This window comes from Chroicocephalus ridibundus, chromosome 29 (genome assembly GCF_963924245.1).
Source record: "Chroicocephalus ridibundus chromosome 29, bChrRid1.1, whole genome shotgun sequence".
In the NCBI taxonomy this organism is placed as follows: Eukaryota; Metazoa; Chordata; class Aves; order Charadriiformes; family Laridae; genus Chroicocephalus; species Chroicocephalus ridibundus.
Window position 1 is genome coordinate 1,007,513 of NC_086312.1, and position 17,310 is coordinate 1,024,822.

Here is a 17,310-nt window from a genome sequence, read left to right on the forward strand (position 1 = left end):
AGAGCGGCGCCGGCTCCAGCACCCACTACCCCCTCAACAGCCAGTTCACCATGGGGGGGCCCGCCATCTCCATGGCCTCCCCATGTCCATCACCACCAACACGATGCACTACGGAGCTAAAGGGGCTCCCGGGACTCCCAGCGCCAGGAAAAAACCAAATCGAGAGCTCCCCCCCCCCCGCCGCCCCCCCCAACCACGGCCCCGAGCCTGCCCCCCGACGACCCCCCCCCCCCAACACCTCCGGGGTTGTTGGGGGGGGGGGACGGGAACGGGGACACACACCCCCACCGCCCCGGCAGGGGGTTTCGGACGCCCCCCTCCCCCCCCCCCAGCGCTCCGCTCCTCGTCGACGCCGGACCCGTTTTGGAGGGTTTTCGGGGGTGTTATTTTTGTTGATGATTATTTTTTTTTTTTTTTTTTTTTCCTGGGGGGGGGTGTGGGGGTTGTTTTAGGAGGTTTTTTTTGTTTGTTTTTTTAAAGGAAAAGCCAGAGCCGCCGGCCCCCGCGCTGCTGGGGTGCCGTCTTCCGAAATCCCTTTTTTTTTTTTTATTTTTTTTTGGGGGGGGGGGGCAGGGGCGGGAAAAGGCTGAATGTACCAAAAGCTCCTCTTTTAGCCCCATTCCTGCCCCCCCTCCTCCCGGTGCAGGACTGAGCCCCGCCGCGGTCGGCGCCCGGATTCTTTTCCCCTCTTTGGGGGGGGGGGGGGTCGGTGGGGGGAAACACGCGGCGGGGACGCCCCCCACCTTGCGCAGTGGCTGGGGGGGGGGTGGGGGTGGGGCCAGGCCCCCCCTCGCCGGGCCGTAGGAATTAGCGGATCTGCTGGATTTTGGGCTGTAGTAGTGAATAAAGGGGAGGGTTTCCAAGGAGCGCGCCCCGCTGGCTTCCACACCCCCCTCCCCCCCCAAAAAAAAGTGTGTGTGCTCCCCCCCTCCCCCCCAAAAGCTGGTTTTGGGGCTCCCCCCAGGCAGGAGACACCATGGGGGGGCGCAAGGGGGGGGCACCGCCGTGTTTATTTGGGTCAGTTTGTGTAGAAATGAGGGGTGGGGGGGGGGATGCCGGGACCCGTCCGTCTGTCCGCGCTTGGGGGGGTGGGGGTCCGGGGGGGGCTCCATGCAAGGGCCCCCCTCGCCGTCACCGCGCGGGGTGGGCTCCCGGCAGGGAGATGTTGGCGGCGGGCGCGCGGAGCCCCTCGGCCGCGGCGGTGGTGGCGGCCACCGGGCCGGCGTTTGGTGGCCGCTGGAAAAAGTAGAGCTGGAAAAAAAAAAAAGGGGGGGAAAACGGTGGGGGGGGGTGTCAATGGTGGGGGGGGACGCATAGAGCCCCCTCCCCTCCCCCAAAACACCCCAGTACCTTGCAGCCGACGGCGAGGAGGGCGTGCAGGGAGGTGACGGTGGCCACCAGGGCCAAGGCGGTTGCCCGGCCCTCGGGGCGGGCTAGCGGCCAGAAGGTGAGGGCCAGCACCGAGGCCGAGAGCAGCGCGGCCACCCCCAGCAGTAGCCACTGCAGCCAGGCCGCCGGGATGAGCCACAGCACCTGCGGCGACAGTGGCCCGTCACCCCCTCCCTGCCCCACGTCCCCCGGCTCCCCCCAAGCCGGGAGACCCCCCCCCCCGGCTGCCCCCTCCCCATGGACTCACGGCGGTGGGGACGTAGGCGGAGAGGGAGTAGCCGTAGACGCAGAGGGTCTCCAGGAGGCCCAGGGCGCCGTGGCTGCGCCGCCAGCGCAGGAAGCCCCACAGCGCCAGCGGCACCAGCCCCGCGTAGCAGTAGATGAGGGTGGCGGCGATGGTGACTGCAGGGGGGGGGGAAATGTTGGGGGTCAGGGCACGGCGTGGGGCAGGGGGTGGGAGAAGGGGGCCGCCTCCCTGCGCTGAGCCCTGGGGATGGTCCCAGTGTGGGGCAGGTGCCAGCTGGGGGTCCAGACCCCCGTCCCTGAGCTGTGGGGACAATCCCGGTGTGGGGCACATGCCAGCTGGGGGTCCAGACCCTCGTCCCTGAGCTGTGGGGACAATCCCAGCATGGGGCAGGTGCCATCTGGGGGTCCAGCCCCCCCTCCTTGCACCGTGGGGCCAGTCCCAGCGTGGGGCAGGTGCCACCTGGGGGTCCAGACCCCCATCCTTGCACTGTGGGGCCGGTCCCAGCGTGGGGCAGGTGCCAGCTGGGGGTCCAGCCCCCCGTCCCTGAGCTGTGGGGACAATCCCAGTAAGGGGCAGGTGCCACCTGGGGGTCCAGACCCCCATCCTTGCACCGTGGGGCTGGTCCCACTGTGGGGCTGGCCCCAGCTGGGGGTCGTGTCCCATCCCTGAGCTGTGGGGCTGGCCCCGTTTTTGGGGTCCACGTCCCCTCCTTGAGCTGCGGGGCTGGTCCCAGTGTGGGGCAGGCACTGTCTTGGGGGTCTACATCCCCTCCTTGAGATATGGGGCAGGTCCCAGTGTGGGGCAGGTGACAGTGGGGGTCTGTGTCCCCTCCTTGCACCGTGGGGCTGGTCCCAGTGTGGGGCAGGTGCCATGTGGGGGTCCAGCCCCCCCTCCTTGCACCGTGGGGCCAGTCCCAGCGTGGGGCAGGTGCCACCTGGGGGTCCAGACCCCCGTCCCTGAGCTGTGGGGACAATCCCAGTAAGGGGCAGGTGCCATCTGGGGGTCCAGACCCCCATCCTTGCACCGTGGGGCTGGTCCCACTGTGGGGCTGGCCCCAGCTGGGGGTCGTGTCCCATCCCTGAGCTGTGGGGCTGGCCCCGTTTTTGGGGTCCACGTCCCCTCCTTGAGCTGCGGGGCTGGTCCCAGTGTGGGGCAGGTGCCACCTGGGGGTCCAGACCCCCATCCTTGCACCGTGGGGCCGGTCCCAGCGTGGGGCAGGTGCCATGTGGGGGTCCAGCCCCCCCTTCCCCGTGCCGTGGGGCTGGTCGCGCCCCCTCCCCAGCCCCTCACCGTTGTGGAACTGGGGGCTGTAGCGGTAGCCGGGGGCCGTTCGCTTCTCGGCCAGGTGGGAGAGGTTCCCGCTGAGGGCCAGGGCCAAGGCCAGCGTGGCGCAGATCCAGAAGGGCCCTGGGGACACGGGAAGGGGGGGGACAGGCGGCCTCAGTGGGGGGGACGGCACGGCACGGCGGCGGCAGCACCGGGGCCGGCGGCGTCTCTCACCGTAGAGGTCGGGGTTGTTGCGCAGACGGTGCCGGACGAAGTTCTTCCCTGGCAGCGGCGTCACCGAGCCCTTGATCCTCTCCAGAACCTGCCGGGGACGTGGCGGGGGCGGTGGGTGGCCGGGGGGGGCGGTGGGGGCCGGCGCCGGGGACACGGGGGGTGGTGGGTGCTGAGGATGCGGTGAGTGCCGGCGACGTGGGGGGCGGTGGGTGCTGGGGACGCGGTGGGTGCCAGCGACGTGGGGGGCGGTGGGTGCCGGTGCCGGGGACACGGGGGCGGTGGGTGCCGGGGACACGGGGGGCGGTGGGTGCTGGGGATGCGGTGGGTGCCGGGGATGCGGTGGGTGCCGGTGCCGGGGACACGGGGGGCGGTGGGTGCTGGGGATGCGGTGGGTGCTGGGGATGCGGTGAGTGCCGGCGATGTGGGGGGTGGTGGGTGCCGGGGACGCGGTGGGTGCCGGTGCCGGGGACACGGGGGGCAGTGGGTGCTGGGGATGCGGTGGGTGCCGGCGACATGGGGGGCGGTGGGTGCCGGTGCCGGGGACACGGGGGGCGGTGGGTGCCGGGGACATGGTGGGTGCCGGGGACACGGGGGGGGCGGTGGGTGCCGGGGATGCGGTGAGTGCCGGCGATGTGGGGGGTGGTGGTGCTGGGGATGCGGTGGGTGCCGGTGCCGGGGACATGGGGGGCGGTGGGTGCCGGGGACACGGGGGGCGGTGGGGGCCTGTGCCAGGGCTGTGGGGCTGGCGGAGGCCGGGGACGTGGTGAGTGCCGATGCCGCTGCCGGGGACGTGGCGGGTGCCGGTGACGCAGGGAAGCCTCAATCGCAGCGGTGGGTGCCGGGGGTGCCCCGGCCGGGGCGGGGGGTGCTGGGGGTGCCCGGGGCGGGGGTCACCGTCACCGGGGCGGGCGTCACCGTCACCGCGGCGTTACCTGCTGGGTGTCGACATCGAAGAAGGCCTGGTAGTACTCGAAGGTCCAGAAGCTCCGCGGCTGCCTCTGCTCGCCCAGCAGCTGCGGGGGGGGAGTGTGGGGGGGGGATGAGGGGCTGGGGAGGGGGTTTGGGGGTGCAGGGACCCCCCCCCCCCACCCACCCACCCCCTCCTCACCTCGGCCGTGTCGGCGTCGTCCCCGGGCTCGCCCTCGGGGCCGGGGCTCGGCCGCTCCTCGCCGGCGCGGGGGGTGACGGCGTCGGGGGTGGCCGCCAGCAGCTCCGCCGCCGCCTCCAGCTCTGCCGGGGGGGGGGGGGGGGGACACGGGACGACAGGGGGTCGGGGAGGGGGGGGGGAAGAACCGATACACCCCCCCCCCACTCCCCCCTCCCCCAGTGGGGGGGGCGAAACCTGCCCCAACCTCAGCGCAGGGGTTGGGGGGGGACCCCGATCCTGCTGGGACACGGACTGGGGGGTGTCACGGGGACCCCCCCCCGCCTAGATGTAGATTGGGGGGGGGTTTGCGGATTCCCCCCCCCCTCTGCTGGGACAAGGATTGAGGGGACCCCCCCACTGTCCTGGGACACGGACTGGGGGGACCCAGAGACACCCACCCCCCCCCCCAGACACGGACTGGGGGGGGCACAGGGACCCCCCCCCCGCTGAAATACGGACTGGGGGGGGGGCCCAGGGACACCCCCCCGCCCAGACATAGATCGGGGACACAAGGACACCCCCCCCCCCCCCCCCGTGCCCCGACAACGATCGGGGGGGCCCGAGGACCCCCTTGGTGCCCCCCCCGGGGGGGCGGGGGGGAGGCAGGGACCGGCCCCCCCCCCGAGACTCACCCTGGAAGCGGAGCTCGTCGGGGGCCGCCATGGCGGAGCCTCTCGCTGCCGGCACCAAACGCAGCGGGGTCGGACGGGACCCACCGGGACACCCACCCCCTTCCCCCCACCCCCGGGCCCGGGACCCCCCGGTCCGGGTCTCCCCGCCCCACCCCCGGATCCCCCGTTTCCCCCAGTCCCGGTTCTCCCAGTTCCGGGTCTCCCCGTGTCCCCCCACCCCGGTGTCTCCCCCCCCGGTCCCGGTTCCCTCTCCCGGTCTTCCCCCCCCGTCCGTCCCGAGCCCCCGGTTCCCCCAGTCCCGGTCCCCCCCCACCCCGGTTTCCCCTCCCGGTCCCGGTTCCCTCCCCTCGTCCGGGTCTCCCGGTCCCCTCCCACATCCCGATCCCCCGGTTCTCCCGCTCACGTGTCTCCCGGTGTCCCCCCCACCCCGTCCCGGTGTCCCCCCGGTCCCCGCTCACCGCCCGGTCCCGCCGACGTGGTTCTACCCCTTCGCACCCCACCCCCCAGCGGCCGCGGTGGTTCCGCCCGGTCCGTCACCGCTCCCGTCCCCCCGGTTCCCCCCCTTCCCCGCGGTGGTTCCGCCCGGTCCGTCCCCGGGTCCGTCCCCGGGTCCGTCCCGGCCGGAGCCGTTTCCGGTCATGGCGGCGGCGGCGGCGGCGGCCGGGGGGGGCCGCGGGCTCTGGGGGCGCCTGGCGGAGACTCGCATCGGTGAGGGGGGGTCGGGGGGGCACCCTTGGACCCAAGGGGGCTGGGGGGGGCGGCCCAGACCAAGGCGGGGGCTTGGGGGGACCACACCGGCCGTCTGGGGGTCAGTGGGGGGGCGTGGGGGGGGCGGCCGGGACCCCTGGGGCTGGGGGGGGACTTGGGGGGTGCCTGGGCTAATGGGAGGTCGGGGGGGGGGGGGCAACCCTGACCCCCCTGGGCTCAAGGGGGGGTCTGGGGGACAGCCCGGACTAATGGGGGGGTTTGTGGGGGGCAGCCGGGACCCCTGGCTTCAATGGAGGGGCTTGGGGGGGGGCAACCCCCATTTCTGAGTCTGGGGGGGGGCATCCCTGACCCCTGGGTGCATTGAGGGGGGATTTGGGGGGCAGCCCTGACTTCTGGGTCTGGGGGGGGGGACTTGGGGGGCAGCTTAGACCCCCCTGGGTTCAAGGGGGGGGGGGGGCTTGGGGGGCACCCTGGACGAATGGGGTGCCTTTGGGGGGGCAGCCCCCAACCCTGGGTTCGATGGGGAGGGTATGGGGGGGGCCATCCCCGACCACTGGGTCCAATGAGGGGGGGACTTGGGGGGCAGCTTAGAGCCCCCTGGGTCCAACGGGGGGGTGGGGGGGGGGCATCCCCGACCCCTGGCGCCATTGAGGGGGGGACTCGGGGGGCAGCCCGAACCTCCGGGTCTCAGGGGGAGTCTCAGGGGGGGCAGCTTAGACCCCGCTGGGTTCAAGGGGGGGGGGTCTTGGGGCTGGGGGGGCAACACACATCTCTGAGTTGGGGGGGGACTATGGGGGGGGAATCCCCGACCCCTGGGTCCATCGAGGGGGGACTTGGGGGGGGGCAGCCCTGACCCCTGGGGCTGGTGGGGGGGTCTGGGCGGGGGGGCATCCCCCCGCCCCTGTGTGTTGTGGTGGGGGGGGGGTGTCTATGTGTGGCCCCCCCCAATCCCGCAGGCCGCTGGTGGCGGGCGCTGGCGCAGGACTACGCGGCGGCGGTGACGGAGGCGGCGCGGGGGGCGGGGGCCCGTCCCGGGGCGGCGGGGGCCTGGCTGGGGGTGACGGTGGCGGCCGCCGCCGCCGTCGCCGCCGTCCCCGACCCCGACTCCTTCGAGGCGGCCACGCTGGAGGCGGCCGGTGCCCTGCTGCTGCTCTCCCCCGGCACCCGCAGCCCCGCCGCCGACCGCCACGTCCAGCGCCTGCTGCAGCGCCGCGCCGCCGGCCGCTTGCGTTACCAAAACCTCCTTTTCTTGGCGGTGGTTTATGAAACCCCCCACCCCGCCGACGCCGCGCTCTACCGGGCCCGCTGCCGTTATCTGCGACCCCGGTGGCGGGAGTTGCCGGGCCGGTTGCTGGACGTGGGTTTCGGCGGGCGCTGGTGGGTGCTGGGGGCCCGGCTGCGGGACTGCGACGTGAACGAGGAGGAGTTCCAGGGGCTGCCCGAGCGGCTGCGGCGCGTGGAAACCCACCACCTCCGCTCCCACCGCAACGAGAGCCTCTTCCTGGAGAAATTCCGGCCCGTCGTCCTCACCCCGGAGGAGATCCGCAACCACCAGAGCCAGGAGGACGCCCCGGCGCGCGCCCACGGCGACGCCGCGCAGCCCTAAAGGGGACTGGGGGGTGCGTTCGGCTCGTCAACGCCCAGGAATTCTCATTTGCAACTGCTCGTTTATTTAATTTTCATTCATAACCCATTAACGTGGCCAAATTCTCATGGATTTACCCCCAAAAACGCACGGGGACGCACCAACGGTGATAGCGGGCAGCCGTGAAAGGGACTGGGCGGCGCGTTCGGCTCGTTAACACCCCCAAATTCTCGTTTGTGACTCCTCATTTATTCACTTCCCATTAGTAACTCATTCCTGGGGCCAAATTCTCATGGATTTACCCCAAAAAATGCCCCGGGCCGCACCGACGGTGATGCCAGGGAGCTGTAAAGGGGACTGGGGGGCGCGTTCGGCTCGTTAACACCCAGGAATTCTCATTTGTGACTCCTCGTTTATTTAATTTTCATTCATAACCCATTAATGTGGCCAAATTCTCCTGAATTTACCCCAAAAAATGCACCAGGACGTGCCAACGGTGATGGCGGGGAGCCGTAAAGGGGACCGGGCGGCGCGTTCGGCTCGTTAACACCCCCAGATTCTCGTTTGTGACTCCTCATTTATTTCATTTTCACCTACAAGCGATTAACGTGACCAAATTCGCACGGATTTACCCCAAACCCCGCATCGATGGCGCCGCCGGGGGAGCCATAAACGGAACCGGGCGGCGCCTTCGGCTCGTTAACGCCCCCGAATTCTCGCTTGTGACTCCTCGTTTATTCAGTTCTCGTTGATAACTCATTAACGCGGCCAAATTCGGATGGATTTACCCCAAAACGACATGCCCGGGGGGGCGGTGGGGGGGGGGGAGAGCCGCTGCGCCAAACTCTGCCCCCCCCCCCCCCCGCAATTATCCACCAGCCGTTCATTAAGACGCTTTATTATTAATTTTAACCGATCGTTAAGACATTCATTAAGGCATCGATGCGCCCAACACCCCCCCGTGAATTATTTCTCGCTGCCGGTGCACCCCCACGATGTTTAATTAATGTATTTCTATGGTTTTATAGCTATATTTTATATTTATTTCTATTTTTCAACACTGACACCCCCCCCCAACCCCAAAATGGGCAGAAATGGCTCCGCCGGGCGGCAAATCTTTAATTTCCGTAGAAATTGGGCTAAAACCACCCCAAAAACCACCCCCCCTGGGGGTCGGGTTTTGGGGGGGATTCGCTTGGATTCGGCCAACGCTGGGGGTTTTAGCGGGGTCCGGCGTTGCCGTGGAGACGGCGGCGCCGAACCCCCGTCGTTACACCTTAATTTCCTTCGGCAATTAAAGCCCTGCCGGGAACGCTGCGGGGGGGGTCACACACGGATTTAATTAATAACGCCGCTGGGAGATGCTAATTAGAGCCGGAGCCAATAAGCGCAGCCCTCCGCGCTCGCTTCGTTACCCGGGCTTCATTATTCCTCGTTTTGCCCCCCAAAATCGATGATTTTCGGCCTCCCGCCCCCTCCCGGGTTGGAATTCTTCGGAAAAGCGAAATTTCAACGCTCCAAAAAAGGCCCTTTTTCCCCCCTCGATTTCCCCGCGGGGCCTCGCGCTGGGCACTCACCAAAACTCTTTTGTTTTGTGTGTCGTCCCCCCCCCCCCCATTTTTGCCATATTTCCGCAATTTTCCGTCTCGCGGGGGCTCCACCACGAGCCACACGGCAAAGGAGGGGGGGGAGACCCAAAATTCGGTAAAATTACCTCATATTTATGCACGTCCTGGTTTGTAAAAGGGTTCTGCCCCCCCTTCCCGGCCCCCCCCGGCCCGCGGGACCCCCCCTCATCCCTCACAGGCCCCATCCTCGGGCCTTGCCCCCCCCAGAACCCCTCCTTGTCCCTCACAGGCCCCATCCCACGGCCCCCCGGGACCCCCCCTCATCCCTCACAGGCCCCATCCTTGGGCTTCGTCCCCACCCAGGGCCCCCTCTGTCCCTCACAGGCCGCATCCCCCGGACCCCCCCGGGCCCTCACAGGCCCCATCCTCGGGCCTTGCCCCCCCCAGAACCCCCCCTCATCCCTCACAGGCCCCGTCCCACGGCCCCCGGGACCCCTCCCCATCCCTCACAGGCCCCATCCTTGGGCTTCGTCCCCCCCCCCCCGGGACCCCCTCTGTCCCTCACAGGCCGCATCCCCCGGACCCCAGGACCCCCCTCATCCCTCAGGACCCCCCTCATCCCTCACGACCCCCCCCCCCCGTGTCCCCTCCCCCCCCGTTACCTCACAGCCCCCCCCGCCCCTCCCCTTCGCCGCAGTGGCGCGGTCACTGCGCATGCGCGAGGGCCCCCGCCCCGCCCCCCCCCCGCGCCGCTGGCGCGCGCACACCGCCTCTCCCCACCCCTCCGCCCGCCCCGCCCCGCCCCGCCCCTCCTCGCGAGCGGCACGTTCCCGCCCCCGGCCCCTTTTTGCGCCTCTCCATTGGCTGCGGCGGGGACGCAGCCCCGCGCCAGGCCGCGAGCCCCTCGCTGATTGGCTGCCGGCGCGGGTGACAGACAGGCGGAGGGGCGGGGCAGGAGGCAACATCAGGACGCCTTCCATTGGCTGCCGGGCGGGGAGTGGGTGGGGCCAGCCTCCTCCATTCCCCTCCCCGCCGGCTGCGCTCCGCCTCCTCCTATTGGCCGAAGCGCGCGACCGCTGCCCCCCCCTCCGCCAATGGCGCGGAGGAGGCGGGCTCGCCCGGCGGAGCGCGCGCGCACCCGCACCCGTTCCCCTCATCTCATTGGCCGCGCCGGCGGGGGGGAGAGGGGCGCCGCCCTATTGGTCGGCTGGGGGGAGAGGGGCGGGCCCGCGCGCGCGCGTGCGTGCGTGCGTGCGGCGCCGCGCACGCGCGCGGGCGGCCTGTGTGGCGGGAGCGCGCGCGTCTCCGTCGCTCCCTCAGGCGGCGGCGGCGGCGGCGGCGGCTCCTTTGTTCCCCCTCAGCGCCCGGCGAGACGGGGCCGCCCGGCGGGGATGGGCCTTGCCAGCGGCTCCTGCGGCGGCCAGCGCGGTAAGGGCGGGCGGGGCCCGGCGGGACGGGGCCGGGAGGGGCGGGATGGCGGGGGGGGGGGTGTTTAGGGGAATGGATGGATGGATGGATGGATGGATGGGGGGGGCTGGGTACGGCGGCCCGGGAGGGTCACGGGAGCTCGGCGGAGCGCTGCCGCCGGCCGCGCTGTCTATTGTTCGGGACCGGGGGGGGCTCCGTGCCTCCTCTTCCTCCCCCCGCCATCATCCTCCTCCTCACCCCGGCTTGCCCCCCCTCCCCCACCCCGTTTCGCTTCCCCCCCCCGCCATCTCCCCCCCCCGCCCCGTATTTCGCTCCCTCTTTTGCCCCCCCCCCAGCACCCCCCGCTTTTCAGCCCCTCAGCGTCTCCCCCAGCATCCCCCCCCCTTTCATCCCCCCTCAGGATCCATCTCTTAGTCCCCCTTTTCAGCCCCCCCGCAGCATCAATCCCCCTTAAAGCCCCCTTTTTTCACCCCTTCATCATCCCTCCCCCTTCAGTCGCCCTTCTCGACCCCCCCTTTCAACTCCCCCCCCCCCCCCCCCCCCCCACCTCGGCACCTCCGGCTTTTCAGCCCCTCAGCGTCTCCCCCAGCCTCGCCCCCCCCATTTTCAACCCCCCCCAGTATCTATCTCTGCTCTCAATCCCCCTTCTCAGCGCCCCCCCCCCCAGCATCTGCCCCCCCTTTTTTCAACCCCCTTATCATCCCTCCCCAGTCGCCCTTCTTGGCCCCCCCCCCACTTTTCAGCTCCCCCCCCCCAGCATCCTCCTCCCTTTCACCCCTCCATCATTCCTTCCCCATCGGCACCCCCCTTTCCAGACCCGCCCCCCCCCCGCCCCACCACCATCTCCCCACCGTGGAACAGGCAAGGCTGGACTCTGCCCCCCCTGCCTTGTCCCCCACCTTTGCTGCGGGAGGGGTCAGGGGCACCGCAGTGTCCCCCCCCTCAACCCCCAGCCTCCTTCCCCGTCCCCCTTCATAAGGGGGGGCGCCCTCCCCCCAGATCTAGCCATTTTCCCCCACCTTGCTGGGTGTCCGGTGCCCCCAGCCCCCCCCTCCCCTTTAAACCCCCCCATTCCCCCCTCTCTTTGGGGCAGTGTTCCCCCCCCCCCCGGGGCATTTTGCGCCCCCCCCTCCCAGCCCCATCCTCCTCATTCTCCCCAGCGATTCCTCTTTGTCCTTCTGGAGGACACCGTCCCCCCCTTCCCATCTCGCCCTCTCCCGGGGTGCTCGTCCCCCTCCTGCCATCCAGCCCCCCCCCCGCCCCGGCTGCTGTCACTGTCACAGACCCCCCCACACCCCCCCCCCCAGCCGGTTTTGGGGTGCTCTGGGGGTCTCAGCATCCCCTTCCTCGGGCTGCGGCGGCTTCACCTCATTCCTGGGACGCCGGGATCAACCTCCCTCCATCACCTCCTCCCCACCCCTAAAATGAATGGATTTTCCCCCTTTTTGGGGGGCGGTGAGAGGCAGTTGTGGGGGGGGGTGTGTGTCACGGTGCCCGAGGACGGGCTCCCTTCGACGGGCTCCTCCTGGAGCTGCCCCGGCCTCCATCCCTCTGGGAATTCATCACCTTCCCGGCATCACCCTGGGATCGGAGGGAACGGGGCGCAGCGAGGGCTCCATTTGGGGGGGGTGATGTCGCAGAGAAAGGGGGGGGGTGTCTTTGTTTATTATCACGATGCTCATTAGTGAAAAAACCCCGCAGAAACCCCCCCCGGTGCCGCACAAAGCCAGAGGAACCCAACGATGACAGGGACCAGGAGCTGCCGTCAGAATTTTGGGGGGGGGGGAGTGGGGATGTCTCCGCCAGCATCTTCCATTCTGGGGGGGGCGAATCTGCCTCCCCTTTGTTGGCGACGCCGCCGTCCTTTGTTTTGTGGCAGCGTCGCCATCGGGGCTGTCGGGGGGGTCCCTGGGGGCTGTCGGGGGGTCCTGGGGTCTCTGGGGCTGCTCCTGGTGGTCCCAGCCATCATTGGGGGGGGGAGGGGGGGGATTTTTGGGGGCGCAGTCACCCAAACTGTCCCCTTTTTCCGACGCCTTAAAGCCAGGCAACGAGCATCATCCTGCGGGGAGAATCCCTGCGGCGCCGGGCTGCTGAGAAACACCTCCGAGATGATTTTTCGGAATAAGCTCCTGATTTTTTTTTTTTGGGGGGGGGGGTGGGTGGGTGGGCGGAAATAACCCGAAATTCTTTTCCTGCGGTGGCGTTTGGATCTTTTTGAGACGAAACACGGCGTTTTCCTGCGCTGGCAGAGCGGGATTTTTAGCTTTCCCCCAGCGAGGCGACAAAGGTTTTATGTATTTTAGGGGTTTTTTTTTATCCCCCTCCCCCCCACTTTTTTCCTTTTTTCCCCCAATGGGTGGGCGCTATCCGGAGCTGCTCCGGCTCTGCCACCGCCCCCCCCCGCCCCCAACCTTTGGGATGGGAAGGAAAGCGGGAGACTCTGCTGCTAATTTCCCCCCGTTAGAATAATTTCTATTTTCCTCCTTGGGAGACTGGAGTCTGAAGGAGGTGGGAGATGGGCGGGGGGGCTGTAATTAAGGGATTTGTGCAGCTGCCGCTTAAAATTCACGAGCTGCGCCGCGCTAACGAAGAAACGAGCAGCCTCTTTCGTTTACCTCGGGCTTCTTGGGCTCCTTCGGTCGCTAAAAGTTTCAAAAAGCTTCAAAAAAAAAAAAATCCTGAAAACCTTTTCTCCCGAAACAAGAAAACTCCGGGCTGAGCCTGCCCCGAGCTCGGGGGTGGAAGGGGGGGGGGGGGTATAATTTTAAGTGACAAAAAACGAAGAAAATAAACCTTTTTTTTAGGGAAGCGGCTGATTTTTCACCCAACCGTCTCTATACGTTACAAAAACGCGCCGAAAAGCCTCATAAATAGGCAAACCGCGCCAGCCACCCCTGACAAATGACTCGAATTAATTAAGGACGGGGTTTGGGTTTTGTTTGTTTTTTTTACCTCCTGCAATCAAGGACTTACTAACGATTCCCGGCCTATGATTTAGGCGGTTTTGGTTTTGTTTTCTTTTTTTAACTATAATAAAAAATAATGAAATTACGGTCGTGGAAAAGAGGGAGATGTATTTTCGCGCAGGAGCGCCCCGAGTCTCCGGAGCCGGAGCGAAGGCGTTGGTTATTAATTTCAATTCTTTAATTCATTGCCGCGTGTTTGTGTTTACGGCGCCGACTGTCACCGGGCTATCCCCGTGCCCTTGTCCGTCCCCCCCCCAAATTTCTCCCCCCCCGGCCCCTACCTTGGAGGGGGTCCGGAGCTTGCTACGGTGGCCTCTGCGTGCCGGTGGCCTCGCTGGCACGTGCCAGCGGCAACCACTTGCCGGGTGAGACGGGGCAGTGGGGGAGCGGTGCCGGGGGGGGGGGGGGGGTGTGTGTGTCCCAACGCCTTTTGAGAGGCGATAACTTACCCGTAAGTAAGCAAATTCCTCCCCCCCCCCCCCAGAAAAAAACAAAAACAAACCCCAAACCATCAAATTCATTGGCTGCATTTTGAATTTTTTTACGTTTTCAATTCTGGATTTTTTTTTTTTCCCCCCGGATTCTGGGTGGGGTTTTTTTCCGGATTCTGGATAATTTTTAAATTATTATTGTGGATTACTTTTTTTTTTTTTAATTCAAGATTTTTTGAATTCGAGATTTTTTTTTTTTCAAATTCTGGACGTGTTTTTCAAATTCTAGCAGGTGTTTTTCGAATTCTAGCGGGTTTTTTTCTGAATTCTAGCTTTTTTTCTTCTGGATTCTAGCGGGTTTTTTTCTGAATTCTAGCTTTTTTTTTTTTCCCCGGATTCTAGCGGGGTTTTTTCCTGGATTCTAGCAGGGTTTTTTTTTTTTAATTCTAGCGTGTTTTTTTGAGTTTTACATTTTTAATAACAGGCTGACGAGCAGCGCATGTGGTTCAGGCTTGCTAACACGCTTTCCCCGCGCCCCCCCCTGCCCCCAGACTGGGGGACAGGGAGCTCCCTTCTCCCTCGCGCCCGATAACGAACGGATTAACGAACTAATTGCCTTTTTTCCCCCCCCCGCCTCCCTGCAGCGTTGGGTTAAAAGCTCGCCGTGCCCAGACCTCCCCCGGCCGCCGCGCAGAGCTCCATGCCCAGAGGTAGGTGCCTGGATTTCGGGATTTCCTTGCCTCGGGAGCACCCGGCGCTGGGCGGACGCATCCCCCAGGGTGACGTTTTAGGGGATCAGATGGGTTTTTTCCCCTTAAAAATAAGAATAAAATTGCCGCAGCGGAGAGGTGATGCTGGTGCTGGCGTCTCCCGCGGCGCCGGAGACGAGCAGATCCAGGTTTTTCATGGAAAAGCACTTCATGATTCTGTAACGTTCCTTTAAACGCTCTTTATTTCGGTTTTCTCCTGGAAAAGCCGGCACCGGGAGCGCGGCTCCTGCTCGGACAGGGCTGTGGGGCAGCATCCCTCCTCTCCAAAACGCTTCGTTAGTCCTCGCTTCCTCGTTAGCGGTGGCGGGAGGAGCGGGAAGCGGCTCCTGCGGCCCTTGTTTTTCCCCTGGGGGTGGGTGGAAGGAGGAAGATTCCCGAGGGCTGGAAGGAACTTAACTGGGGGATAAACCCCTGCCTTTGGCCGCGGGTGCCTGGGACGGGCTGGAGGGGAGGCTCTGCAGCCGTAAAAGCCGAATTTTCACAGGCTGCTCAAAACCGCGTAAAAAAAACCGAGTGAAAGGGGCCGCCCGCCGCGTTTCTCTTCCCTTTGCCTGTGAGCGCCCAAACCCTCGCGCTGCCCCTTCCCCGGCGGCGACCCGAGAAGTGAGTATTGAACGTTCTTTACTTTTTAAACGGGGAAACGTAAAGCCTGAAGAGCCGCAGGGGGAGGGGGGTTTGTTCCGGGACAAGGGATGCACCCGGATCCTTTCAAAGCCGCTTCAGGAACGGGATCGCCCGAGAAAAAGCCATCCCCGGAGCAGAGCACCCAAAAAGATGTGTTTTGCCAGCGCCCGGAAGATGTTTTAATAGACGAAGGGCGCTTTCGAGGAGTTCTCCTGCCTCCTGCGCGAGCGCGGGATGCCCCGCGCCGATATTTCAGGAAGTTTCCCTCCCTCGACGGCTGCTCCGTGTCCTGGGAATCGCCGCCGTTTCGCTCGAGTCTGGGTTTTCCAGCAGGAAACGAGCCTGAACTTTGGAGGACGCTTACCCTTTTGGCAGCCCGCCGGTCCTGAAGATGATGAAATCCGTGGATTTGGTGCTGCTGCAGAGCCGGATAGGTTTAGGATGAGGGGAAAAGGAAGTTTTTTAGGCGCGTTGTGCTTTTTCCCAGCCGCTTTGCACCTTTTTAGCGTGAAAACGCGAGTGCCTGAATTCCGCCCCGCCCCAGCACTGGGATGACCACAGATCTACGAGCGTCTGCGGGATTGTTCCCTTCGGCTTGGGAACACTTGGCTCCGGCGTGTTTTCCAACGGCACGGGAGGAAAAGGGGAAAATAAACACCCACAACCGCAAATTGCCAGGAGAAATGGGGATGAAACACCAACCCGGCTTCGGGAGGGAGAGGTAGCGGCTCGGCGAGGGATCGTCTGCCCCGCGTTCGTTAGGCAAAGAGCGGCGCCTTAATTGCGGTTGTTCTGGATGCCCTGCGCGGCTGGGAAGCGTCTCCGCGCCACCGCTGGAAATGCGTTTAATTCATGGGAAATGTCCCTAACTCGTGCCTTGGTGTTGGCGGGGAAGCTGGAAACGAGGAGGCGGCGCTCGGGATGAATCCGGGAGGAGCTGCGATATCACCCGGCCTTAAAAAAAAAAAAAAAGGAGCTTTTCATCCTTCCATCACCCTCTGAGTGCTGCCAGCGAGCGCAGGCCTCGTGGATTTTTTTTTTTTCTCCCCGGAGCCCGGGATTTCTGCCAATTAACCCATTTTCTGTCTCCTCCTCCCGGCCGCTCCGCTGCCGTCGGATCCTCCTTTGGCTCTCACAGCCAAAATATGCCTGGGATTTGCGGGGGATTGCGGGGATTTGCCTTCCCGGGCGGCTGCGGGCGTTTTTTTCCAGGTGCCGGTGACAACGCACACGCACGCGTCTCCCCAGCTCAGAAAACCACCGGCGTCGGACCAGATAACTCCGCGTCCCTGTTTGACGTCGGGTTTAGCTTCCGTCGGCCGCCTCGCTGGCGCGGGGATCCCTTCCTCTGGCTCGGGCGGCGAACCGGGGTGGCTGGGGGGGGGGTGTTTATATCCCGCGGAAGCTGCGGATTTTTTAAGCGAAAAATGAGGTGACACTGCGGATTCCCGGCCCCGCGGCTCGTCCCGCCGGGCTCTGAGCAGCGAAACGCGGGCGGTAGCCGTTCTCCTGCCATAACCGGGGTTTGCGTTCACCGCAGCCACCTGCAGGCTCGGAAAAACAAAACCAAACCAAAACAAAACCCCCACGTTTCCACTTTTCACCGTGTTTTGAAGTCAAAATAATCAAATCATCCCCGTTTCTGCCGTTGCCAAACCCTCCTCCTGGCGAGGGGAGCCGCTCGGCGGGAAGGGAGCGGCGAGGACCGTCCCGATCCGTGCCCCTTCCCGACGTCCCTGCGTTCCCGGCGTTGGCTCTCGTTAATTTTCACGCCCTTGATGAGCTCCCGACGATCGATCTATCCAGCTCCTTCTGCCCGGCCTCCAGAGCTGACGGCACCTCCCAGTTTAACACCAGCGGCAAACTGGTGGGTTAACCCCCCGGGCGTCGACGGAGACACGGAAGCCCCCGCTGCCCGCCAAAAGCGACGTCGGTCCTAATTAATTGGTCCAAACGAGATCCGTTCCCCGAGCAAATCCCAGGAGGCGAAAAATCTTCCGCCCCCCCCCCCCCCCCCCCCCCCCCACTACGACTTTCGTCAAACCTCATTTTAAAGGGGAAATAAATCGGAGGGATAAAGCGCGCTTTCATTATTGATTTTGATTTCCCACCCGCCTGCCCCGGGTTGGATTCACATCTGGGAAATCGGAGTGAGACTTCCCACAGCGGGAACATCGCTTTTGGGTAGAATTAATCCCGCTTTGGGACCGGGGGATGGGTTCTCCCATCCCCCCCCCCCCCCCCCACGGCCTGTTGGTTGTAGCCACAAACGCATTTCCAAACGGGGATGGGTGTCTTAATTTAATTTCTTTTTT

General features: G+C 65.6%; 3 protein-coding genes across 12 annotated transcripts in view; 2 read left to right on the forward strand and 1 right to left on the reverse strand.

The window, feature by feature from the left end:
* Nucleotides 1-607: 607 nt before the first annotated feature.
* On the reverse strand, nt 608-5,487 carry YIPF2 (Yip1 domain family member 2). 2 transcript variants are annotated; one of them, XM_063319027.1, is made up of 9 exons: nt 5,374-5,487; nt 4,916-4,960; nt 4,245-4,366; nt 4,069-4,149; nt 3,137-3,224; nt 2,927-3,043; nt 1,637-1,791; nt 1,351-1,533; nt 991-1,251 (listed from the first exon to the last, which is right to left on the reverse strand). In XM_063319027.1, the coding sequence occupies exons 2-9, from the start codon at nt 4,944-4,946 to the stop codon at nt 1,132-1,134; spliced, it is 897 nt and encodes a 298-aa protein (XP_063175097.1). In that variant the 5' UTR covers nt 4,947-4,960; nt 5,374-5,487; the 3' UTR covers nt 991-1,131. The 2 variants fall into 2 exon arrangements, with proteins under 2 accessions (XP_063175098.1, XP_063175097.1); XM_063319028.1 differs by lacking the exon at nt 1,637-1,791 and having other exon boundaries at nt 608-1,251.
* Nucleotides 5,488-5,546: 59 nt separating this feature from the next.
* TIMM29 (translocase of inner mitochondrial membrane 29) lies at nt 5,547-7,778 on the forward strand. The gene is made up of 2 exons (XM_063319029.1): nt 5,547-5,623; nt 6,580-7,778. Exons 1-2 carry the CDS (start codon nt 5,554-5,556, stop codon nt 7,227-7,229), a joined length of 720 nt encoding a protein of 239 aa, XP_063175099.1. The 5' UTR covers nt 5,547-5,553; the 3' UTR covers nt 7,230-7,778.
* Nucleotides 7,779-10,029: 2,251 nt separating this feature from the next.
* The window catches only part of SMARCA4 (SWI/SNF related, matrix associated, actin dependent regulator of chromatin, subfamily a, member 4), a 46,175-nt gene continuing 38,894 nt past the window's right edge, over nt 10,030-17,310 (forward strand). For 5 of the 9 annotated variants that reach the window (XM_063319084.1, XM_063319083.1, XM_063319085.1 and 2 more), the window contains exons 1-2: nt 10,030-10,204; nt 14,246-14,311. The gene's annotated coding sequence lies outside the window, so the exon portion shown is untranslated. The remainder of the gene's footprint in view (nt 10,205-14,245; nt 14,312-17,310) is intronic. The other 4 variants (XM_063319087.1, XM_063319088.1, XM_063319091.1 and 1 more) reach the window with 1 other exon arrangement.